At 41.4% G+C, this 27260-nt stretch overlaps 1 protein-coding gene across 4 annotated transcripts in view; it reads left to right on the top strand.

Moving 5' to 3' along the window:
- actn1 (actinin, alpha 1) overlaps positions 1-27260 on the top strand; it is a 41123-nt gene that overhangs the window by 4549 nt on the left and 9314 nt on the right. For 3 of the 4 annotated variants that reach the window (XM_026339397.2, XM_026339394.2, XM_026339395.1), the window contains exons 2-9: positions 14915-15029; positions 15251-15370; positions 18374-18460; positions 18988-19075; positions 21759-21837; positions 22175-22256; positions 22878-22963; positions 27024-27116. In XM_026339397.2, coding sequence (XP_026195182.1) covers positions 14915-15029; positions 15251-15370; positions 18374-18460; positions 18988-19075; positions 21759-21837; positions 22175-22256; positions 22878-22963; positions 27024-27116 — 750 coding nt within the window. Of the gene's footprint in view, positions 1-14914; positions 15030-15250; positions 15371-18373; positions 18461-18987; positions 19076-21758; positions 21838-22174; positions 22257-22877; positions 22964-24300; positions 24387-27023; positions 27117-27260 lie in introns of all 4 variants that reach the window. The other variant, XM_026339398.2, reaches the window with a different exon arrangement.

The raw sequence follows: 27260 nt of genomic DNA, 5'->3' as shown, positions 1-27260 counted from the left end.
CTGTGCTGGTGTGTTTAGTCCAGTCTGACTATAAATCCCAACAGGAGCTCATTTGTCTCATTTGTCCTGATTGATGGGGTCACACAGTGACACCCCAGCTGAGAAGGTGCAGGAGCATCCATTCATCCCCTTCCAGGAAGTTTTATGTGTTTGCTCTTAGCTCAGCGTGGTGGTTCGGTTAAAGGTGGACTCTTCAATTAGCATTGAGTTTTCATATACTTAGACTAACTCTCAAAAGTTTGGAATTTCCCACAAATATTAATATTTTCACATAATTTATTACTTTTATTCACCATAGAAACATTTAAGTTATACATTCAGGTAATAATTATTTTAATGAATCACATTGTTGGGTAAATTAATCATTTCTATAAAAACAAAATCTGGTTGATTGCGCACTTTTTCTCATTTCATTTCATTCAGTATTCCCACTTTGCTTTTACACCTGTCAGATGCCATCCACCAGCTCACTTTCCCACCCTTCCTACCTTCACTGATCCTGTGTCAGCACCGTCAGATTCAGAATTAATTAAAACATCTTGTTTCTGCCACTGATGAGAAACTTTCAGTCAGGAGTAAAACACTTACTTTTTATAGCCTGGATTTCACGGCTGATGTATGATGTGTCAGAAGATACTGACCTGTGTCTAATGACTCTTACATAACTCAGCTGAGTCTCGGGGGCGGGGGTGTCCCACTGTAGTGTATTGTGGATCTAAAGTTGGAGAAGTGGTGGCACAGTGCTGTGCAGCGCTGGCTCACTACGCACACTGATGAAGATATAGGCGCGTTTCCACTGTGCTAAGATAATTTGATTCTTAGACAATGAATTTTATCCATACTTAAATATGTAAACATGTATTTACTAGATTTCCATGTAAAGATATAGCACAAAGCACAACTGTGGGTTGATGATGCTGATGATGCTGTAGGCTTTTGTTAAAGTAAAGAAAATTTAATTTTAATAACTTTTTTGCGCTGATACCTGTTGCACAGCCAGTTATTGAGAAAGCTGTTCCCAGTCGTCTGAAGGGAGGAGACTGAGCCACATCTAAACTTCTCATCCTTTCTTTGTCTGGAAAACATTTTCGAGCTGCTTTTTTGCAATTCCCATTTCCAAACACATTCTCCTTTATTAGCTTCAGGAAGGTGGAAGCTAATTCTTCCTCATCAAGCCACACAGTGCATCTGGGTTTTTTAGAATTCACTGTTTGAAAAGTCAAATGTGAGCAATTACCAGGCTCTTATCTGAACAGCTCCCAAATGCCAGGGCCCTGATGCAAATTCTTGCATAGCTTATTTTCTCAAGCCCAAGCTCCAAATTTAGAAACATATACAGAAATCAGCTCCACGCTCTTCGTTATAGGTCGTTAAAACAGCTTCAAGGCTAATTGTGCAGTGAATTTTAACAACTTGGTTTCAGGCGGTGTGCGGGACTCCTGTGTTTCATGTGTGAGTTTCATAATTGATAATTCATCCTAGACAGACTGAAGTCTGGTGTTTAATTCGCAGCCTGGTTGCAAATTTGAGAAGCCCAGATGCAGAGTCTTTTGGATTCCACATCCACCATGGGATTTAGGGTCAAGGTGCATTTCCTGTAGAGCAAAGAGTACAGAGCAAAAAAACCTGCTCGATGCTCGACAACGTCTGGAACCACTCCGAACTTATGGTTACATGTCTTCAATAACATACGACCCTGAGGGGGTTTATAGGCGATCTGTCTACATGTTTCCAAGGAATTTTCTTGCGCCACATGGGAAGGATGTAGTTGGGTCTTTCCTCCACTAATGCTATTAATCAAACCACATGCATTCTCAAGTGCATGTGCTCGCTGTGAAGGCGCTCTTTGAAGCCGAGGGGGGTTCATACTGTACGCAGAGAGTCTATGAACATGTGAGTGTATTAGCTGTAAGCCTCCTCAGGAGCAGCTGCAGTGGGTCTCATGTAAGTGAAAGCAGCTTTGGGCGAACAGATACTGTGGTAAAAGCAGGCAGCAGGCACACCTTTCCATTCAGTGGCCGTGTGGGTGGAGCTCCGGGGGGAGGAAGGAGGAGGAAGTGACTGGACGAAGAGGCTGAGACAGAGGAGCTTTCAGGTCTCTGCACAAAGAGAGCGTGTTCAGGAGGCCATCCTTTGTCATATAGTCAAAGCGGAGTCAATAATTTATCAACACCAGCCAGGATGGTGTATGAGCTATCAGGTGACTCTTTAACCCTCAGTTAGTTGAAGCACGTTTCTTTAGTGTGTCATTTACAGCGTCTCATGAGCAAACTCATGAAAACACAACTTGTATCCAGGATATTCCTGAATGTTTGACTGCTAATGGTTTCAGCAAGTCAGCTGAAGCCACACTACCATCGAAATGTTTTTAGATGTGCTGATATAATTGCAGAAATTAGTAACTAACAATTAACATAGGACTAATATTTCCGGTTAAGATCATCATGTACAGTATTAATGTACATGTAACCATGTGCAATCAATATCAACCTTTGGAGTTACTGTTAGGTGCTTTTCTCCTCTTTCTGTTAACTGAAGAAACATATTTGATCTCAATATTTCATAAAACTCTTGGAAAAAGAACAAACAAACCAAACCTCACTGGGATTACTGATTGCTGGAATGTGTTACAGCCCAAAACCTGTCATTAATTATGATGTTGAGGGGAGAGAACTTTTTTTTTTTCAAGTATTAACATGTAGATAATAGCTGGAATGTAATTTTAAAGGTCAGTTTATAGTAGTAACTACTTTGACTTGTCTGTGTAGCCATGGCCATCAGTGCTCACACCAACTGCACAGTTGCACTGCTTCTGTTTATTAAAATATCTGCTGCAGCTGCTTCGACTGGAAACTTATCGATGCATCTCTTCCTGTTTAGCCCAATTTTTGTTTTCTATCTGACTCTGGGAGTGTGTGAGTGCAAAAGTGGTAAAAGCATAAACTAAGTGCAGGTCAAGATCACATGTAAATCACACGTAAATTGATTATCTGTCACTTATAGTTAAAGATAATAAAAACTCTAAATCCTCTGCATGTTTGTAAATGTTTACTTTCTTGCTTTAACTTTAGCCTGAGCATGTTGAAATCTCCCTGCAGTCTTATCAGAAAGCCTGTTTTCCACTGCACACACAGTGCTGCGTCAATCCTATTTGCTCTGTGTGTAATAAATTGCCAATTGCTGCATTTGAACAATAAAGACAGGATGTTTCCTGGGGTTTTATTTACACTGTAGGCAATTAGGTCTAATTCAGAGGGAGTTGAATTCAATGTGGTGAAACAGACTTCTTAGGTGGCCGGTTCGAATACAGTGCTCACACTACATGGAAGATAAATCAATCCATCAATCTGTGCTAGTGAGTCTCTGGGAAGCGAGTACTCTGATGAAACTCATGGCCAGAAGCTATTTGTTCTGCTGTGCTTTTGCCCTTTCCTAAAGCGGGACAAGTATGGAACGCCTGAATTTCAATCAGTGGCTGCTATCGATCGTCTGGTCCACCGAAGCTCATGGTCAGTCAGAACTGGTTCCCTGCAGGCAAACAGCATTACACGCTGATGACCCTGTGCTGTTCCAGATCCAGTCTGTGCAGCAAGAAGCACTGGCCAACATTTCTTCCCCGTGCAGTACTTTTCTGTCTCAGTCTCAGTTTCCCGCTGCAGGATTAGTCCGCACGCTCCCGACATCACTTTATTTGCGACTGTAAACAACAGTGGAAGTGCTCACAGGGGATCTCATTACAAGTTGTTACAGACACCTCCCCTTGACAGCCCCACCCAGCACAAGAGGAGAGCTACCCTGCTACTTGTTGGTGTGTAGTGGAGAGCCCTTTGGCAGAATGGCGGAGCAGCAGAGTGCTTTTAGTCGTGTGAAGTGCTGGCAGGTGCTGTGGCAGGTGGACGGACACACAAGGGGAGGGAGGGTAGAACAGTAACAGGCCAGTCACAGCAGCTGATTGTGCAGTTAATTTGTAGCTGTGGCCACTTAGATACTAAATCCTGGAGTTCAAAGGTGGAGAACGGCTCTGTGCATCCTCCTGAACTGCACTTTAAGTCCTTCTCCTGGTTTCTGCTTCTCTCTCACCATGCCATGAACCATTGCTTCCTCCCTTGTCCATCATAATTATAATCCTCTATGACCTTCGTCTGATCCAGCTCAGAAAAGCCAGTGCAGAAACATACTGTAGATGGCCACAAGATTTTTCTTTCCCCTGCAGAAAACACAGCATGTCTTTCAGAACAAATGTTATTTATGTTGCAGCTCTTAGCCATAGTCTGGGTCAGCTCTTTTAGGGTGAAACCTTGTTGATGCTCCTGTATTACTCACGAATTATCACCTGTACTTATTTGTGCAGGTGAGTATTTTTCTATACCCATAACAGTAAATGATATACCTCTAATTTATTAAATCATAATCTCCACTCCATACTTATACTTCTACAAGCCTCTATTATAAGCTCAAAGTACAAAATCTATGATTTGATGTTAAAGAGGTCACCCCTCCTATAAATACTGGGAGAAAAAGCAGAATTACACTGATACGTTTCTTCCTAATAATGTTGTACAAGTCTGAATTTGTCCACTTTGAAATTTTTATTTTATTTAAAATTAATCCAAGCATCATTCAAGTTGTCCCAGTTAAAGTGCAGCTATAGTGTCTAATATATTGATCCAAAGACAAAGTCTGTGCACAGGTAAACATGGGGAAGGGTGTTTTGGCATAAAACATTATTAATATGACTGACACTTGAAATAATACTACAATACTTGTGTAAAGCAGCGATTTGGCTGTTCCTCCACCGAGGAAGTCAGTGATATCCCTGATTTCTTTTTATGACATACAGTGAAGTCGTGTGTGAAGGACGACTTTGTGTCGAGGTCGGAACGAGTCAAGTGGCCTCTTGAGCTCAGCTCATGATCAAGGTTTCACTTTCAAGTTTTCACTATAGTTATCATTACCTGTGTTTTCTGACGCTTGTGTCTCCTGAAACTTTTTATTTCAGGTTTATTTGATGAACTGAGTTTTCCCACTTCTCTGTTTGACTCTCATGTGGAAGTGATCTTTAGGAAGCTTAATTTTGTGTGTTTAATTCTCGTAAAGGTCCCACATATCAGGCTGAGGCCAAAACAACAAACAGCAGCAGTTCTCCCCCTTTCGCTGAGCTCTGCCCACACACTACAAACAAACAGTGCTTTCATTCTCTGCATATCAGCATCTCATTTGACTTTCCAAAATAATCACGCTGAAACAAACAAAAAAACACGTGAACATTTTTAATATATTATAATAATTAGATATGCATGTCACATTTAACACTTCAATCAATTTAATTAAATTCATGTAGGTAAATTAACTATTAAATATCAGTAACAACTAACTTCTGAGGGTTAAAGTGCACATTTTGTGGAGAAAACTGTCTCACGACAAGGTCTACAAGTCAAGTCATATGATCCTCATCAGTAGATTTGTGGATATTAATTTCTTTAAGCACTTTAACAATTTTTCATCCACTGGCTTAAATAATAATCTAAAATCTTATTAACTCCTCTATTATTAGCATTTAGTGGCTGTTTTATCACTTTATTTTTTGGTTTTGTTTTTTATAAGCCAAATTGGCTGTGGATCAGATGTTGTTTATCAGGTTTTATTCAAAAATATGTTCGGAGGGAGGTTAGAAGAGTTTGTAGCTGTATCTGCGGTTTAAAGCAGCTAGTACTCTAAATCTAGTGTTTCCCTCTTCTATGGTCTACAGGTTCTCTGTAGTGCTGGTATCCTTTAGTTTGGTGGGTAGAAATGCGGAACATATATTCAGTGGCCTTAACAGGACACATATTTATAGTGTTGACGTGTAGACGTATTAAAAGCATCCTTTGTTTGAGTGCAGTGTGGCTCCTCCCAGCTCAGCATTTCTCTGAGTCAGGTGATGGTCAGCAGAGAAAAGCGCTGCTCTGGCACAAAGCAGCACCAGGACCAAGCCGCACGTTTCCCGTCGCACGGCCACTGCTCGGCAAACCGAGCTCGAGCTGACTCATGACTACTGTGTTATGACATGAGTGAAACAGGCCTCTGTACCTCCCATTGCAGTGTTTGGATTGGCGTCTGACCCTGACTGACAACAGCTCAGGCATGACTCAGGACGTATGACTGTGCTGAGTCGTTGTGATAACAAGTTTATTCCTGTTGAGAGACAGAAAATCTTTCTCTCTGTGCCGTGCAACTGTGCATATCCCTCTTATTAAATGCAATTCTATTGAAACTCGCACATACTTATATATCTTTAATTAACATCACAATATCATGTTTGGACACATACAGTCGAGGGAACATGATTTTCTACAGGCAGGCCTTTGTGCAGAGGGACACTCCTACTTTGAGGCTATGAAACAGGGAAACACATGTCCATGCTGGGCTTTTGAATGACTTGTTGCTCAGCATGGCCTCTTTTATGCCTCTTCTCTATTTGAATAGCATCTGCAAATGGATTTGCATCCAATTTGTGTGCTGTGAGATCAGCTGAAGTTGCATCGTCTTATCAGGTTACGTCATTCTCAGTTAGACATTTGCAGGACGTGGACAAGTTTGTTTTTGTCCTTGTCAAATAAGGAAATGTAACATATACATGTTGAAGCAGATATGGTTCTTGAAACTCTAAAAATAGGTTGTATATTGAATAAAATCAAACATGATGCATGGCTTTAAGGTTTGGATTTTTAATGTACTCAGAACCTGTAAATAAAAACTACAGTACTAGTAGCACATAGCAGGTAGTCAACCTCACATATATTTTATTATTTCAACTGTACATTTTTAGGCTCTTTCTCAAACCATTCCTTGAAAGTCATTGAATTTAGGGTCCAGGTGAAAAACAGAGGAAATCACACAGCAATCCCTCACCGTCACAGATGTTTTCGTGGTGGTAAACTTCTGTTGCGTGGGCTGTGTGTGAACATGCGTGTGTGCGCTGACATGTTGGATCTCAGTGAGAGCTCGGGGAGTCGTGGACGTGGGTTTGAAGAGCGTCGGTGCCATCAAGCTGTTTGTTTGTGGGTCTCCAGGCTTGTGTGATTGCCATAGCAACTGTCCAGTGTTAGGTGCTCTGCGGTATTTTCACAGACGAGACACTCTTTGTTCAATGAGCTCGGCGGAGGAAAGAGCTATTACCACACTTTGACTTCTCATTGTAACACACACACACACACACACATGAATATGCATCAGGGCCTTTGGGTATAGGAGAGTAAATATCATTGGAGTGGCCACAATGGATGCTATTCTTTGTCAGGCTGCACTTTTTGGCAGACTCACTCCTCCATCACTATTGAACTGTGGCGACTGTGTGCATGCATCTGTTTGTGTGTGTGTGTGTGTGCACGTGTTTAAAGTACAGTAAATGAGTTTGAATGAATGAATTTGTGCACAAACTGCACTGTAGAGAGCTTGTGTGTGTTTCTGTGTTAGCATATTTTTCTTTTCACTTACTTTAGTTCACCCTCTGGGGTGCATTTGCTTATGTACACACATGTGTGCTGAAGCAACAGCCAAGACTATAAGAAAAGTGTAATGTGATGACGGTGCTGAGCGTGCAGTTTGCAGCAGCAGCCTGTTTGAACGCCTGGTTAAATAGATGCTGCTTCTAAAAAACTCCATCATGACTGCAAAGCTGAACAAAAGACAGTGTATCATGCACTGCATTATGTACCATGGTATCTTTGGAAAACTGCTGCTCCTGTTTCACAGATTAACAGGTTCATGCATAAAAGTTAGTTGCATCCTAAAAGGATGATTGATCACATGATTTGACTTGCCAACTTACTGCTTAAAGAGTAAGTTAGAGAAACAACTTTGCTGGGATTATACTGGCAAGTGTCAACAAAGTGGACCAGCTCTATCCAACACACACACACACCACAGCTGACTAGCAGTCTCAGCTGGGCCTTGTTTAGTGTTTTTTTGAGCCAGAGAAGTGGATGCGTGGGTAGTCACGCTGTATCCTCCAGTGATCTTTAAAGGAAGGAGACCGAGGGGGATGAATGGTGACCTTTGACCCTTTCAGCGCACTCCCTTTGCTATTTGGCAGACCCCCAGACTCCTCTCCTTCCTCTGGTAGAGAGAGATATAGAGAAGAGAGAGAGAGAGAGAGAGAGAGAGAGCACCATGAAGGCTCCAGCTTTGAGAGCGAGGCAAATGTTTCCACTTCATCTCTCCACCAGGTTCAGTAGGTAGAAAGGTCGTATTGTTCCTGTCCATTATTCACTCTGAGCAGGATGGATGAAGCAGTGGCTGTTTTTATGCAGCGGTGTCACGCTGTTTGTGCTTCAGGTGTAAGAATCAGTGTGTTGTGGATATCCGGTTGTTGCGTTGTGTTTGTTTGACCTGTTTGCTTGTTTTCAGGTGAAATTAAAACCTCCTAAAATACTAGTGAAAATTATTTTTTGTGGTTTTTCCACCATTTGACTTGGTTAAGATAACTTGAACTAAAAGGTCAAAGATCAGACAAACAAGCCGCCTGTGTAGCCAGAATATCTAAACCGCTTCATTGTGCCATAACACTGAAAGATGTTTCCATAGATCATAGGAATTAAAGTGGTGGGTATAATCTTATTATGTCTTGTTAGACCCATAATCAAACACCTAAATTGCTGTATTGACATTGAATTAGTAACAAAAATAGCTGCATTACCTAATAAGGCTGAAATCTCACAAAGTTTTAGTTTCACTTCAGACCACAAAGTGGTCAAAGTCTCTAACATGACTATATGTTTAAATTGTTATTGCAAGTCCTCACTACTGGCTCCTTCCAGCATCTCTTTTGCGGAGCAGTTTAAACTTTGGCAGAATAAAGTTATGGAAATGGGGTTTTGCTACCAAGGAATAGTTCCCTCAGTTTTGGACTCTGTGTTTAACTGGCTAACTTGGCTTGTCAAAATGAACTAAACTTGACCTTGGTGTGAGATATCAGCCTAGATTTATTCTTTGGAGAAATAGCTTTGGTAAAATTTAGTTTTCACTCCTCCTTCTCACTCTCTCAATCTGTTTCTTGAGTTGTTCTGCTCTCTACCATAAGGTCGACTACACATCTCTCTGCCCTCTTGCGTCCCACTCATCTGCTGAGATGTGTTTGAGCTTCTGCTCAGCAGATGCACAGAGCCACAGAGCCGCAGTTTGCAGAGTGCCCAGACAGCAGTTTGGCCCGTCCTGCATGTCTCTCTGTCCACTGTGTTTTACTCTGACAATCAGAGGGGGTGAGCTGGCTCTTATTTCCCCACTGGTCCTCCAACCTGAAGGCAGCACTAGCCTGAATCTTCTTCTGTTCAATCAACCAAACCCTCATTGTCACTTCTGATTCACCTCTGAATGTTGCCTGACAGGTTGTGATTTATATGTGGTACCAACATCAACATTACATCTGTCTTGTGGCTCGTTTTAAAGTTTTTATTTATCTTTTGCAACTTTTTCTTTTCCAAATTTAGGCATCGTCTCAAATATTGTTCTTCTCTGTTTTACTCTGCACTCTTGCGTTTTTCTTTCTCGGCTTCTGGCCAAACTCCCAAAGGTGTCCAAGTCGCAACAGCTGTTTTCAGGTGAATTGAACATTTACTCATTGTCCTGACGTTGACCAACTCCAGACTGAGATCCCACATGTAGGCAAGGTTGTGTAACTTGCATGCCTGGGAATACATATAATTAGTCATGAAAGACACAGTTAGCTGCCTTTTGTTGTATTTCATGTATAATGAAGCAGGACAGGACTATGGGGTGGAGTGAAACAACACCAATAGTCATTATACCATCATACTAGTACGAAGACAAGTAAATGCTTAATTAGTATTTACAATTAGTATTATTCAGCTGTAACAAGCTAAAACTGCAGTTTCATTACTTTTAAAGTCAGTACTGTAAGAAGTACCGGCTCTAAGAGAAGAATTTATCTATGATTTAGCTCTTTTTTTTCCTGAAAACTTTACAGTAGCAGCATCTGCAGCCATAATATAACATTTATTATTATTATATTATTATTACCCAGTGTGACTGAATGTTTTTGTCCTATAAAATAAGGTGAGACATGACTGGAATGCAGCAATTAAAATTTAAAGGACAGTTTTGGAAAGTAACTGAAATAAATGAGCTAACTTTTCTCCTTCCGTATCACAACTGTCCCTGCAGGTTACTGTTTTAAATTAGAACGTGGTCTCGGTGAACTTGTCTCGTTAAATGCAATGTCCTAATCCATCACACATCAGGAACTCATCTGAGAGTCGGAGGAGGAGGAAGGTGCTGTAGCTGTTTTCCTGGCACGAGAAACTCTTTCCACTAGCACTTTCAGGCCCCCACGAGCCGGAGTGTAATGAAGGCAGCAGAATTACACTTAGGAGAGAAGCAGCACTTTTACCTCCCAGGGATTCACAGAGGCCCATTTCCCCCCCAACCTATCCAGGCAATATTCATTCTCATTACAGCTGGATCTGTGGGTGGCATTACAGTTTATACGTTAAGAGGAAGAAGAGAACGTTTTTTTCTACACTTCAGTCTTGGTTTCTTTATCCTGCTTTGTTGAACAACCCTAGATGAAATGCTGGGAACATCATTTCAAGACATTTTTCGTGCAGTTTCACTGCCTGTTCGTGGGGTTTCTTCAGGACATGAGAGGCCCTCTGGTACCCTGAGCTGGAGACTCAGGCTTGAGAAACTGGCCGCAGCGTTGAAAACCACTTTCCTGTGTCGGATATTCTGCCAGCAATATCTGCCTTTCCTCTCTCCCCTACACTTGTCTGGCCGTCTGTGTGTTCGGATATGGCAGGGGCTCGCACTCATGAGCTGGCTTGTTTCAGTAAAAGGATTGTACTAATATGGAACTGGCAGAGAAGCAGGAAATATTTTCCTAACTGAGGTTGATTAATGGGGTGGGAGGGAGGGGAGAGTGGACGAGGAGGAAGGCTGAGAGAAAGTAGAAGGTGGAGAAAGGAACTCGAACATGGAGAGATAAAGGGGTTTTAAAATGAAAACTATGCGATGGGTTTAAGGCTGCTATTTATGGAGCTGTTGTTATCCAAATTGTGCTACCGGTTATAGGTTGATTATTGATATTAATAGTCATCTAACAGGAAATAAACAAAGCAATTCTAGCGCAAGATCATAGTGATGGATCGGATGTTTTATTTCCACCTGCAAAGAACCTCAAGAATGAAGTTCATATTAGAAGACACTGAACTATTTACTACAATATGCAGCTTAACTTATAGTGTTAACATAAAACTCAAAATCAATATTCAAATACCTCACACAAAATAAGTTATTTGAGATTATTGTAAAACGTCAGATAGTGATGAGTATTTTCATTATTTACACAACAATTCATCAGTCTGAAAAGAGCTTCATAAATATTTACAGAAAAATACAGCAGTTTAACTATTTATAGTTAAAGTATCCACTGTATCCGAGTGTATTTGCTTCAGATCATTTGTCTGAATTGGTTTTATGATCAGCAGTTGCAAAAGGAAAGTGTTGCACATGAGAGTAAGTGGCAACTTTGCCTGATATTGATGCAAAGCAGATTCCTCTCGCTTCTGACCCCTGTTGTTTTTACAGCCCGCCTCAGTTCTGGGAGGCTGAGAAGAGCGGGGGGAGACAGTTGAGAGCTAAGGGGGGAGGCCGTAGAAATTTATGAGCCTCTAGTTCCTCCTGCAGACACAGTCAGCCATGCGTTCACTTTCCCCCATTACACAACATGTTGTACTAAAGTTGAAATGGGCTGTGTTTAAGCTGCAGTAATGACAATGATTTTGTTGATGAGCAGGAATTCTCTGCAGCAGACATGTTAACAGCTTACAGAGTTTCACAGCACATAGTGTACCGACACAAATCGTGCAAGGACAACATGATCACGCATGGTGTGCACTATGATCATACAAGACTCCCCACAGTATACACGCTAGAAGTATTGTAGTACTGTCACTTACATTTGTACAATAAACAGTCTGGAACTGGTGTCACACTGAGATAGGCTGTATGCACCATAATACCAGCACAGAGTTGATCTCCCTAAGGTTTAACAGCTAATCCCAAACAGTGATACAGATAATGAATGCATTGTGGCATTGAGGTAATTGCTTATGAGACTTTTCATTTTTATAGTTATACATAGACCTCTGCACTAGTTAGTTGATTCACTGTTTAGTGGATCAAACAAAACCTATTCTGCAAACATTTAGACAATCAGTTTAAGTCAATGTCACCTTGAGGATATTGTAGTACTAGTCCTGGTTATTTCTAACTTCTGGAATTGGTTCATCTGTTAGTTTTATGTATCTATCATCTATCAAAATGCTGAAAAATGCAGCCAGGACACAACTGGAAAAAGTCTCCTCTTGTGCTGTTACACAACCCACTCTCCAACAACCCATATGATTAACAGAGGAATGCAACAAGTTTACACCAGTTCACAAGTTAGTCAGAAGTCATTCTTGGAAGTTTTGGAAATTCCCAGAAGGTGCAGATGAGACTAAACTGGCTGAGCAAACAAAGACAGAGCAGATAAAACAGACAGTGTTTATTTACTGTATCAGCTAATACTGCGAGGATGACGCTTCAGTGTTACTCGTTCAGAACATGTTTGTGATGATGCCACTCATTCTGCCACCTCCTGTGGCTATAAATACTTATACCATCCGCACAGGAAAACCCAACGCTTGCAGTTTTCCTGGAGTGATATCTAATAAATTCACTTTTGCTGCAGTATAAAGTTGATGCCCTGTCCGACTCTGTCACTGTGACAACTGGACTGGTAAGTCCGTGCTGTGCCCTGCCGGGCGCCCCAGAACACCTGAAGGGCCTGGGAGTGTTGACCATAACACAGCCAGTGTGTCATGTGACAGTGCAGGTGGCTGCCAGCCTGAGCTGAGAGCTGCTGCCAAACTCCACAATGACCCAGAGAGTTAGAGGAACGGCAGGAAGCCTGGCTAATTCTTGTCAGGAGGAGGCCTGTCGTCCAACCCCGAGCAGCCAAATGTACCCTTCTTCCAGCACATTTAATAAGCTAACATTCCTTCTGTGAACTTTTAGTCATTTTCACAACTGTGCTCTTTGCAGTTTGACTCAAAACCTTCTGACATTTTCAGCTGTTCAGTCCTGTTAAGACTAAACAAATCAGAACTTTTAAGTACAACACACCAATTTAATGAACTTAAAACACACCCTACTCCTCTTGGTACGGCCGACCCTATATGCCAAAGTGTAATTATGTTATTTAGACGCCTCTGATGACGTCTTAACAGGACCTCAGAACATTAAAGGTCAACATTTTCAGTTTCTTTACTTTTATTTTTGCCAAGTTGGTGTTTAATTGAGTGGTGGGATCGTGACATAAAAATAGGGAAGGGATTCAAAAAAGGGCTGATACTTGTTAAAAATGACATCCTTAAAAAAACACCCACAACACTGTGAGAACCTGAATCTGCAGAGCCAGCAAACACCCTTATGTTAACAGTTTGATTAAATTATACACTATTCACGTTAGCTGCTGACACCGCAGCCCTGCCTCCACACTTTAAAATCTTTGCCAAGCCTGTAACGGGACTATTGATTTGGATTAATTGATATATCTCAGTTGGAACTGAAGATTCATGACCAGCTTCGGAGGAATACAGTGTCTTATGGATGGAGGGTGTGTGCCTGCCAGTTGCACATAAATCTTTAGCGTTGGTCTTTTTCTGTCAGTTCTACCCGTGGAGATAAAACACCATATAATCTACTCTGTTCCCTCCACATCTTCTGCAGTATTCACAGAGTTTCCTTTGGCATTTTCATCCACCACATGCCAGCAAACTTGCACACATCTGAAACCCAGTTCATCCACTCTCCAGTTTATTGATAGTTGTGTAAACCTCATGACACTCAATTTTAAGAGTGATCTCATTGCGGAAGTTCCACGAGTGCTCCGAACCAGCTCGTCAGTGACTTTTAAGTGGCTTTTGTTCCCTGGCAGATGAAGACAGGCCAGGAAAAGACAGTGCTGGCTTTCATAAACGCCTGGCACTGCTCCTGCAGGTCCTCCTTCAGCTTTCTGGTGGAAACATGGTGCCTGATGTTACGTCCCTGGGTGTAATTAACCCGGGAACTCGTAAAAAAGGCGTTCACAGCAGGGTGCATGGCCGGCCCACTCCTCTTGCCAGCTTCTGTTGGGCAGCTGAGATCGTACAGATGTTTTCCATTAGCATGTTTGCATGCCAGCAATGCCAAAGAGTTCAGTGCCTGCTACACCTACCGTATACAGTATACAATGCTCCAGTGTGCTACGTTACCACAGAGAAAGTGCAGTACGTTAGCTTGTCAGCATCACAGAGAAATGTAATAGTGTTGCAGTATATGAACAAACAACAAGGCCATTCATTAGTCAACAGATTTCCATTGGAACTGGATTCTTTAATAGTCTGATGTCATGCTTTAATGGTCCCTGTTCGGAAATTCCTTCCTCCCTACTAAAAGGTCAGAGGTCAGTTTGGGCTGTACAACCTACACAGAGCTGATTCAGTGTCATCATACTCTGCTCACAGACATCTTAACTTCTTCACACACCGGGCTGCTGCGCTAATGTTTACCGAGCCAAACACAATTCTACCTGTGATGATGTGCAGTAACCTTTTGGTTTAATGCCCTGGATTGATGCCACTGTCAACAGACTGTAAAGCAGTGGGAATTTAATAACTCTGCAGTACAAACAAATAGAAGAGATTTTGTGGCTTCACAAACAAACCTGCTTACCCTGCAGTCTCCTGGGTCAGCATCGTAAGGAATGTCCATAATTCAATTTGTAGTTATGGGCTCACTACTTTACATCCACATGCAGTAAATGCACCACAGTAGATTTGGTCTATGTGAGCAGTGACTGATGTTTCCCGCCTCCCTTTTCTCGTCTCTTTAGACATTCACAGCTTGGTGTAACTCTCACCTGAGGAAAGCAGGGACGCAGATCGAGAACATCGAGGAGGACTTCCGGGATGGTCTGAAACTCATGCTGCTGCTGGAGGTCATCTCAGGTAAATGGCTCCTTATAGACAGGGTCGATATTATTACAGTGTACGAAGAAGTTGAATTTATTCTTAAATTGTGGTAAAAAGCAGATGTGCAGATGTGGTTTGGCTGAACTGTTGTTAGATGTGGAGGTGGAAGACAGAGGATAAAAACAAAATCATCCCAACCATGTTTTTTTGACATACTCATCATGATTTATTTTGCCTTTTCTGTGTTTTCCCTTTAGGCGAACGCTTGGCCAAACCGGAGAGAGGCAAGATGAGAGTCCACAAGATCTCCAATGTTAACAAAGCACTTGACTTCATTGCCAGCAAAGGAGTGAAGCTGGTGTCTATTGGTGCAGAAGGTGAGTGGTGAGTTTACTGATGAGTAAAGGAGGAGTAGAGGAGGAGGAGATTGTAGATTTGGTCACACTGTTGTTTCAGAACTCATCCAGGTGACATCATCTAAGCTGAAAAGTGCAGCTAGAGGCAGATGAATATCGTAATATTGGGAAGACAGAGGGACGTTTAGTGCAATCACCTAAACTGACAAACTCCTCCACATGAGTTTGTCAGTTCACATGATGTCATTTAGAAAAGGTATGGAGGAGTTCAGAGACTTTTTCAACACCCTCCTCCATAACTAATCCAAATGACATCATCTGAACAGAAAAACTCCAAGTTTCACATCAAAGCAGAAAGATATTTTAATATAGTAAATGCAGAGCATCAAATGTGCACTTTAGTGCAGTAGTTAGGTAAATATACCTCTTTTCCTTTCACTACTGGTGAAGTGTGTCACATCTTTCTGTTACCGTGACATTTTCAGCACAAGGTGAAGGGCGGGCATTTTCCCAAAAGTAGCCTGACCTTCTCTAAGTTTTAATGCATCTCACTTTGTGACTTATTGATTTTAATTAGGCCCATCAGCCAAATCAATAGCTACTATTCTGTTGTGAATAGTTAGGTATAATGTCATCTCTGGCGCTCTGCCCCTCGTTACCATGGCAGAGTCTTGCTGGCTGCTGTGAGTTTTAATGAGATCCTTATTCCAGAGTGTTCCGGCAGAGGTTTGCTGTGCAATGCATTTTCTGAGAGCGGGTTTTAGGATCAGCAATCCCTTCAGGGGCTGAGGCCGCTCATTGTGCAGCACAAATAACTTGGGGATGTCCATCCTCCTCCCATCGGAGAGTAAACAGGTCTTTAGCAGAGTAAATACTGCACTCTCTCTCTCTCTTTCTCGCTTCTCTCTTTCTTCCACTTTCACAATAACACACATCCCTCTGGCATTTTCTGGGAATGAGAAAGTTTAAACACGTGTGTTACAAACAGAAACTACAAACTTAAGTGAGCTCAAAATATTTAAATATTTTGTGTCAGTTCACGCAGTAAACACATTTTTCTACTTCTCTCTTGTGTCATTTAGCCGTGCAGATGGTTTTAGCTTTCAGTTCCAATGTTGTGATATTTCTTTTGCTGCCTCCGTAAAGTGGAGGAGAAGAGAATATTTAATGCTGTTGCTCAGAGCACTTAACGTTTTGTCCTCATTACCCTGGATCCATCCACAAACCTCAGTGTCAGCACTTGTTTTCTGGAATTGCTGCACCACAATCAAGAAATGTTAAGGATGTTAAAGCTGCAACGAATGATTGTTTTATCTACCAGTAAAGTTCTTGATAGATTAATCACTGGTCTACAAAATATAGTAAGTAATAAGTCCCAATATAAGTTCCATATGCCCAGTTAAGTTAGGGACAAATTGACTATTATAAGAGCAAAGACACCAGCAAATATTTACATCACAGCCTGTGAAGTTAAATAATGTGTCAGTCAGAATATCTTTTTAGCTCCACTTTATTTACCACAGAAATTTATATCGTAAAGGAAAACAAGACACTAAGGTGTCAATGAAAAACTCACATAACTTAATAGGAGATGGAGGGGAGGGGGTATTTTGGGGGCCGGTATAAAAGCTCCTAAACCAGACCAGAATTCCAGACAGATTAGCCTCCTGGAATCCCCTCCTGGTGAAGCAGCCCTGCTAACTGTGGTGCTGTGATGAGACTGGTCGAAGGCTCAGATCCGTGCGACTCATCAGGGGGTTTGTTATGGGTGAGGGAGGAAGGAGGGGGGGGGGGGTGCAGTTTCAGAAGGAATTAGCAGGATTTGTGTTCCTTCCCTAGGCTGATCAGTCATGTTCATTAGTGCTAATCTCAGTACCGATCTGCATGTGTCAGCCTGAACCACTGAACTCCACTTCTTCTCCCTGCTAATTCAGTCCGAGACGTCTTTCACACCGTGTTACATGCGCAGACATCTGACTGACAACTTGCAGTCCCAGTTTGTCCGTCACCGTCGGGCGGCCGTGGAGCTGCCGTGCCCTGTGCCTTATTGGATTAGAGGGAGAACTGATGATTATTAAAGGCAGGCAAACAGGGTGACCTGCTGAAGGGGATTTACCGACAACACAGAGAACTGGACACATTGCAGTTCATTCACCGCCTTCAGCTACAGACGCATATCTGATTGACAGCTTAACACGCTCAGGCTCAAATTACTGAATCATCACAGATCTCATTCATAAACACTTAGTTCTCACTGTTTCAGTTCCCCTGTGAGCCAAATAGAGCCTGTGTGGAAAATCATGCAGCTGGAGTTTTGGCATTGAATCAAGAGATTATCTGGTCTTTATGTGTCAAACGGGTTCCCTGATCTCAAAGAGCCGAAGAAGGCTGTCCATTAATATGTTATACAATTAAATACATTGTCATTTTCTTTAATATTTAATGTTCAAAAGTAGATGAATGAATGACAATAATTGTGATTACATTCTGTGTAACTGAGCATTTGTAAAATGAAAAAACACAAAATGAAAAGTTGATGTTTAAATGAGAATATAGAAATTTAAAGTACATTTTAACCTGCACCTTAAAATACAGTTGTTTACATTTTGTTATGATCTGATGCTTTGAGCAAAACGCTAACATCAAGATGCTAAAATGCTCACAACGAACAAACTAACATGCCTGTTTTTGTTTCACATTCATTATCATGCTAACATCAATAATAATTTTTATAACTAAATCTCTGGGGCTCTGGTAGCCTGGTCGTAGCCTGGTCCTCAGTAGTTATTATTATATTATATTTCACTTAATGGTGGCTCTAATTTATTCTCTTGGAACCATGAATCTTTAAAAATGTATAGAACCTAAATAAACTGAAGTTGCCTGAAATCTTTTTCGACCACATTAATCTTTTACCTGGAAATCACAGAATAGGTGCTAACTGGTAATGAACTGAGAAATATGGATCACAAATGAATGCTAAATATGTCAAACCTAAATGTTACCGCTTTGCCTTTCTTTCAGAGATCGTAGACGGCAATGCTAAAATGACCCTGGGAATGATCTGGACTATAATCCTCCGCTTTGCCATTCAGGACATTTCAGTGGAAGGTAATGTGAGTGTGTGTGAAGATTACCACACACTTCTTTAGTCATTCATTGTGAAGAACTCCTGTTCACTGTCTTCATTTGCAATTGAAAACACTTCTTATTGACACAGTGTCTTAGTATTAAGACCTTTGTCACGCAGCTCGCTGAGCTTAAAAAAACTGCACAAAGCAGATACAGACTCGAGCTAATGCCTGTTAATTTGAATATGAATGTTTCAGAGATGAGTGTTGTCCTGTAGCGGTGGAAATGGTGATGACGCGGTCCTCACTTTGGGTAGCATATATAATGCCCTTACTATGTAATCCAATTGAACTGATCAGGCTGGTGGTTCAGCTTTCGATTCCAGCGCAGTGTATTTTAGATAACTTCACTGTTTGGATCACCTCTCAGTATCCTCAAGAGAGGACCATACATTGAAGCAGTTGTCCAGGCATCCCATTCACTTCACCTCCACTTAATCCAGCACTAAACAGGGATTAGTGGAGAGTTTCTCAAAAATCACAATAATCCCTTCTTCCCAACCTCAGAGACATCTGCCAAAGAGGGTCTGCTGTTGTGGTGCCAGAGGAAGACTGCACCCTACAAGAATGTGAACATCCAAAACTTTCACATCAGGTAAGGCTTCGGGGTGGGAATGAGTAACCAGGAATCTGTTTTACTCACATGCAGAGATGCGGTTACAGTTTAACAACACGAAACTGTGGAAGCAGAAAGTTGTCAAGAGCACAAAATGTTTGCGTCAAGCAGGGAAAATTGGGCCGAAGAATGTGAATAAACAGAGGTGCTGAGTTAATGCACCTTTATTTGGTCTGAACCTCAGTGGAAAAAACCACCATTCATATCTAAACCAGGGATTTATAACACAACCAAACTGTCCACATGAGTTTTTGATTACTGATCACCAGTCCCACAACGTCTTACTGGTATATTACACTGTAATTTAAGCTAAATACACACTCATCATTTTACTCTCTGGTGTTTGTAGCTGTTAAAAGGACATAAATAAAGATTGGATTGGTGCGTCGGTTTAGACTGTGGGCTTTTTAATTGTCTCCATATTGTTGTGATCAACCACTACAAGAAGCTTCAGATCATTTTAGATTCAGTTTTTGTTCATATCCTCATTCCTGATGCACCACAGTGTATTTGAATAGACTGAGAACAAAGACCTGCGTTGTTTAGGCACAAAGAAATAGTTTCTGATGAATCACCTGTTTTAAAACAGGTTACAAGTTGCAACTAATACTTTTTGTAAACCATAAATTAATCAGTTACTAAGACTTTAAGTATCAGTTATGAGCCATTAATAAGATTTGGGCTGCAGCATTGTGAAAACCACCATCGGTTGGTGTTAGTCTTTTATATTTGTTAATAATAAATGTTGGTAATTCATTGGAGGATAGAAATCTGCCAGGAAAATAAAATTCTTCACAATCTGGCATTTGTAAATGATCCTCAAATCATTGGAATATGAAGCCCTCCATGAATCTTCTAAGGCCAATGCTTCATATTCTTTTTTTAATAAGTTTCATCTTGTCTGGACCAATAAAGATTTTATGAGAAGTCAAATTAAACCAGAATTACCTAAATATCTAATTTCATATAATAATAAATATATAATTTCATGGCCACAGAAGATGAAGACCAGTGGAGACCTGCACCTTATCTGTATGTTTCTGACACGAGTTAGTCCTGAATCATAGGACGCATCCAAGTGTGGTGAGTTTTTGAATCAGGTCCACTGTGATCCTCAGATGTGGATGAAAGCTGAGGCGAGAAGAAAGGTGGAGGTGAGGTCATTTCAGGAGAAGGTAAAAGGAGAGGGCCTCATCATCCCGGTGCAGAGGATGACTGTCAGCGCAGAGGCCAGGTCTTTGATGTGGTCTCTCTGTGAGAGATGATAGCAGCACAATCATTAGTCATCAATGAGACACACGAGCCCAGACTAACAGTATGACTTCAAGAGAAAGGAACACATGATCACTGATTCACAGACAAAATAACTGCATCATTCTTGAACTTTGTGCTGGATTTTACATGAAGCAGTAAACGTGGACCCTTCACTATTTATTTGTTGTGTAAAAGCTTACAGATAGAGAGGCTGTAGGTAGAACACTTGTGTGCTTTTCTATGGTTTTATAAACAGAATACATGATTTAATGCATATTTTAAAGTGATGATTAATAGTTTTCTATTGAAGTCACTGAACACACAGAGAATTATGACTCATCTTTGTGGCTCCTCTCAGTTCTGCTGATTTTATTAGTATCTTATTACTAATTGTTTCGGTAGTAGCCTCAGTTGTATTGTTTTGCTCACTTTCATTGTGTGGTTTTCAGTCAGGCAGCTGTTTTCAGAGAAAATACTTTATGAAACTAGTGTACACTACCCGCCCAGCACCACTTTCATGAGTGTGGAGTATTTAACAGCCGAAGAGCCAGATATTTACATCAGGAATTGGTTGAGAGCAGGTGACTCGGTGCTTTGTTCTATTAATTTTAATATGTCGCTGTATCCAAGTGACAAAATGACTTAATGCCGCTTGGACTTCGTCTGGGAAATGCAGTTAATAGAAGCTTTTGCGTATGTTCCATCTTTACATGGTCAAATCTAAGACAAAATATGTAAATATATTTGTTTGGCTCATTAAAAACATTCCTTAAGTGCGGAGCCCAGTTCTGCTGCATTCTATGAAACTGAACCACATCTGTTAGTCAGTCCTGTAAGTCACAGTGAGACCACTTGCCAAGAAAATTACACAGAAAAATTAGAGTACAGCCAGTGTCTGTTCAGTGTAAAAGTTATCAAGCAGAAATATCGTTTTCTCTGAACATGTTCCAGATTCTGACTGACTGTAAAAGCAGACTGTAATTACCAATGTGCTTCTGGTCCTAGAAAATAATTTGATGGGTCATTTTTCACCAAAGTTTCCATGTTGCCAAATTCTTCTCTAGATCTATGTTTGGGAAAACAGAACAGTCTGAGGGTGAGAACACTTCCTTTCATCATGACAAAGGAACAAAAACACATCATTTCTCTAACTTCTCTAATTGTGGTTAAACTACATTTAGAGACTCGGCCCACCATTCCCGTTTAGGCTGGTAGTGGTAAAGTTTCTGCTGTGTTACAGTAACACACTGGGAGGTGTGGGTGTGTTGCGTGAAACTAATTAGAGAGACTGGTAGAGGGGAATGGTCTTGATCAAAGATTAAAGTCAAATTCCTTTCTTTCCCCCATCTCATTATGTTTCACCTCACTTTCACCCTGACCTCAACTGTTTCTCTCTGTTCTGTTTCAGCTGGAAAGATGGGTTGGGTTTCTGTGCACTCATTCATCGACACCGTCCAGAGCTCATTGACTACGGAAAACTGCGCAAGGTGGGCAAACGGTCTCTGACATGAACTTTACAAACACAGAGTACCTTGTTGTGGTCGGCACAGAGACGTTCAGACACACACGATCCCTTTGAGTTTATGTGCAACTAGAAAATAAGACGGCAGTTTCTATCTATCGTGTTTTGTTTGACAAACAATCCAGAAGCCATGAATGATAAATAAAATGACCAAATCTTCACACGTGAGGAAGCTGAAAGTAGGGAGTGTTTTCAGAAAAAGTAAAAAATGATTTCCATGTGTGCTACTGTGGCATGGCGACACCGGGATGCTGTTTGAACTAGACGTAGTCTTGATGGTCTGCTGTGTTTGTTAATGACAGGACGACCCTATGACCAACCTGAACACAGCCTTCGATGTCGCAGAGAAGTACCTGGACATCCCCAAGATGCTGGACGCAGAAGGTGAGCAGACTTTTTTGAATAAATATACTTTGTCAGAAGTTCTGTTCAGATGTCTGAAGGTGATGAAAGGTTCCTTTCAGGACATGTTCTGCATCACCACATTCTTCCAACAATCCCACAACTTTTTATACTTACTGCAGCAATTAACCAGGTGTGCAAAGGTGTGGAAGTGGGCAGAGCCCCACATTCCTCTTCACATGTCTCTCATTCCTACTCGCATCACTTAACGTGTTTACGTCAGTTTCCAGACTCTGCACGACAGAGCACATATAAAACCTTATTTTTGCAGCCTGCTTGGCTTCAAACAATTAAATAACAGCAATGAACAACTTTAAACAACTTTTCACTGTTAGACTTTTCTAATAATTTTTAAGGCTTCACCTTCCTTAGTTAAGTTATACATCAAATCTCTGTGTAAGAGACTGATTCAGATCAAATTGAGCTCATCTGGACCGTGACGACGTGTTTTTCTTTCCACTCTGAATGTTGTTTATATAAAATGCTGAGCCCCAGCTCCACTTCCTGTGTCTTCATTTATCTGTGCTCTGTATAACAATTTTGACTCCTCCCGCCTCCATCCCCAACCTCCGTCCCCTCCCTGACCTCCTCTCTTTCCCACAGACATTGTGGGCACTGCTCGTCCGGACGAGAAGGCGATCATGACCTACGTCTCTAGCTTCTACCACGCCTTCTCAGGCGCCCAGAAGGTATCCTGGATGCAGCGTCTCCTTCCTCCATCTCCTCTTCCTCACTCCTCTCCTCCCTTGTTTCTACCTCCTAGTGTTTTCTCCTAACGGTGCTCCTTCTCTCTCTGCAGTGCACAACACCTCCTGCAGGGGGCACTCTCCTTCACTCTCCGCATGGTTCACAATACCAAATGCATGATGGGACGACAACACTCTGTTCTTAGAGGCAAAGAGCACAAGTGTGTCTCCAGTCTACCTTCTTATTGTTGTTGTTACAGCCGCTCGCTCAGACATTCACCCCTGAACAGAAGCGGAGCAGAGTGGGAGGTGTGGGGAAGTGTATCTGGTAAATGATGATGATTGCGTGTGATAAAAGCCTCGGTTGCTGATGGAGAGAAACAAATTTGCCTGAAGTCTAGCATGGTGGGGGAGATGTAACTGTTCAAATCGATGGTTATGTTCAGCCTCCAGAGTGACATCTTAAATGGAGGGTGGAGGAATGAGAGAAATTAAAACTGGCACTTCAAAGTCAAGCAGCAGGCAATTGATTTATTTTAATGGATATGTGTTGTCTGGGCTAAGTAGGGAGTCTATTTACTTGTTTCTGTGCAAGAAAAAAACTGCAGTATCTGACATTCTCTGCTGGATAATGAATGATTGTCTCTTGGTTTGACAGCTACCTTGAAGCACAGCAGGATATGTACTGTGCCTCCTGTCAGACAGCCAGGGAGAAGCAGAGCGTCACGAAGCACAAGTTATATAAGAGCCAGGTTCAGCAAGAGAGAAAACTTTTCACCACAGCTGTGTTTAAGCAACTCAGATCAGATATGTCTGTATTTATAACTGGAGAAAGTGCAGAGGCGTGGTCGGCCTCACTGGAACTACAGCTGGACTCTGGATTGCATCATAGATCTGAGAGATTCAGCTGGTTCTTAAATTAAGTTTGACTAAGTTTAGGCACAAAACACAGTGAAATGTAAAGTTTAAAAGTTCATAATGTTACTTCTGCAAACCAAATTAATAGTAGCACAGAAAAATGCACTTTAATACTAGATATTGTGCAGTTATGGGCTTTGGACCTTTGCTTGAACTGCTAGAGGCACTTGGCTTCAGTATTTCCTGGAAAAAGATGTTGATTAGCTTTTTGTTAACTCACCTCCCACTTCGAGTGAAACTCAATTTAACCTTTTATTTGGGGAAAATGAAGAAGTAAAAACTAGCTTGAGTAGAAACTGCAGGTAGACTGGAGATAACTTGTGAATATATGCCCCTTCTGGCCCTTTTGTCTCTGCACACTTTTACTCTTGCGCATTGTTCTCTTCTCTGTCCTCTCTCCCCTTCCTCTGTTCCCTGGGCAGATATCATTAGCACCTTGAGGCCAGATGAGAAGGCCGTCATGACTTATGTGTCGTGTTACTACCACGCATTCTCAGGCAAGCAGAAGGTGAGAAAAAAAAAAGACCACATACCTGCTTACCTTCTTGTTGACAACTAGCTAATGAATATAGTGACTCGGTCAGAGTCTAGAACAATCCCAGCATCATTATAGTAATTTAAATAAAAGGGTTTTGTTGTGTGCATTTTAGATTTTTGTGATTATTTGTATAATACAACAAATAATCTGCTCTGTTGCTTGTTCTTTTATAAAAAAAATCAATGTCACAAAAGTAGTTAGAAATCTTTTAAATAATATTAGATTGAACAGCAAAGTGTTTCTCTACAAGTATATATGTTAAACCAATGCGCTTTGATTGTAGGAACCTCTTAGATGGAGAAAAAGGTAGCCAAAATTATATATAACCCACCCAAAACATGTGTCAATGAGCCAGTCATCGATTTAAGTATTTTCAAGTGATCCTATTTTTTCAATAATGTACTTTGCTCATGTTTTATCTCAGAGCAGTTCTGGTTTTATTTATGTGACCTAAAGTGCTATGACTTCATACACCTTTATTGTGGGTGGCCCCAGTGAAAGACCAAACCCTTTGTTACTGAGAGCCTCCTTATTTGCCCTTTTTCTCACCAGCATAACCTCTCGCCTCTGTTAGCATGAAGTTCATACACTCTCAGTGGAATACATTAAGCCAAAGACATCCACTCATGAACTCTGCAGAGAATAATAGAGACTCACACACACACACACACACACACACACACACACACACACACACACACACACACACACACACACACACACACACATATACACAGGATATCCGCTAAGTCTCCTGTTCTTAAAATCTTTATTATGATCCACATCTTAATGGAGCTATTGAACCTCCTGAGGCGCTGGAGTCCAGAAACCACTTCTGGTTGGCACGTCGTTTTACAGAGCTGGCGTGAATTTCACTTAGTACCAGAGGGTAGAGAAACAGTTACTCCTCAACAACTACCTCCCTCCAGGGTAGAAATGTGCCCGTAAACACAATCACTCTCACCTTTTCTTGTTGGCTGGATGTAGAAAATCCTCAGTATGACTTTGCAAAGAGAAGGGCGGTTAGTGAATTACATAAATAATTCAATTCAGTCACAGAGGTAAGATTTAGATGCTACTCAGAGGATTTTTACAAAGCAAAAAAAAAAGGTTTATGAAAATATAAAACTTTAGCAAACAATACAAATATAGATGCAGGGTGGTCGTTACCTCCAAGGTCACTGAGTTCTTGGACTTATGTCTGAGAATATACCTATTAGCAGAGTTTATCTTGAGCAGCTGACACACACATTCTGCACGTTAACTGTGTAAAAACGGCTGTTTAAGGCCAAATGTATTTTTTCATTTAAATATAATCAAAGGTTTCGTGCTCTCCACAAGGATTACATACCTGGCAGTGTGGAAAAGGCTTTGAACAATATTGTGAATGAAGATAAAGCAATAAGATAATATGAGAACGATCATTTTAGCGTCTTTAAGCTCATTGTTTTGATTGTCTGGTCCTCAGACTTTTTAAAATACTTCAAAACAGCTGTAATTTATTAAATGGCCGGGACAGTTAAAGGATCTCCATCTGTTTAGCTTTTAGAAAAAATATGTTTAGCTGTGACTGAACTTTCAGTAAATGGGGCCCAGCGTGCAAACATCAGCTCACAGAAGCATGACCCACACATCCTGGCTCTCCTTTTAAGGCAGCTCGCCTGCTGCTCCTGGTGGAGCCCCTGGAGCATGTCCCTGACGGAGCCAAGCTTTCCCCATGAGGAGAGGAAGCAGTCCTCTGTGGGGGATGCGAGTCTCTGGGCTATGAAATGTGGTGGGAGGAAGTCTAATTGACGTTTTGTCTGACTCTCTCTTAATATTACTTTAATATACACATGCTGATGGGAACATTTGTATCTGGCTGCTTATGGTACATTGCTAAGCTAAAATCTACTGCATATCTTCCGGCCTTTGTGCATGTTTGTTACATATCTGCCTTTATTTTCCCTATAAGTTCCTTTTTCATGTTTTCAGTGAGCTTTCCTGTCCAAATTTACTCAACTCGAACCCAATGGGTTAACTGACTATATGTTGTCATAGAAACTGCTGCACTCATGCGTTGCCAGACCAGAGAAGAAGACTGACAGGGCATGTTAAGGAAGTATTGTATCATGGATGAGTCTCCCCACTTTATCCACACTGGGATGTTTCTATTCACACAGGAACCTCCTCTCTGTTTCCCAAGTCTCCAAATGTAGGTTTAGAGGCTAAAATAACACAGTTCTATAAAAGGTGAGAGAAAGGTGCCCCTACACCTGACTACAGGTACAAATTAGGGCATTTTAGTGCAGTGCAGCACAGAAACAAAAAGAATATTACAAGGATATCATTACACAATAAGTTGTTCTGTTTTTACTTGCTTGCAGCATTGTTGCCGATCTATTGCTTCATCCCCTCAAATTAGTCATTTGGGAAATCTCAGGGTGTCTGTGTGTAGGCAGTGGAGATGGATTTATGCAGTTAGGTGGCAGAAATAAATCATATATATCACTTTAAGTACATGGAACATGGATACATGCATTGCAGAGTGCAGACGAATGAACACTACCAAACTTCAGTTTGATTTCTTGGTCTCACAATGTTTCTTCCCTCGCCCTCGTCATCCAGGCGGAGACGGCGGCCAACAGGATCTGCAAGGTGCTGGCTGTCAACCAAGAGAATGAGCAGCTGATGGAGGACTATGAGAAGCTGGCCAGTGATGTGAGCACACCCCAATTTTCCTATAGCTCTCCTGCACCTCCTGTACCCTCCTTCTCTCCTTGTTCTCCTTTTTGAGCCACTCCGTCGTTACCCAGCTCCAGGGGTGTTTGTGCTCCGTACAGGTGCAGGGTTAGAGATCACAAA

The sequence above is a fragment of the Anabas testudineus genome, chromosome 22 (genome assembly GCF_900324465.2).
Source record: "Anabas testudineus chromosome 22, fAnaTes1.2, whole genome shotgun sequence".
In the NCBI taxonomy this organism is placed as follows: domain Eukaryota; kingdom Metazoa; phylum Chordata; class Actinopteri; order Anabantiformes; family Anabantidae; genus Anabas; species Anabas testudineus.
This window is presented reverse-complemented; position numbering and strand designations above follow the sequence as displayed.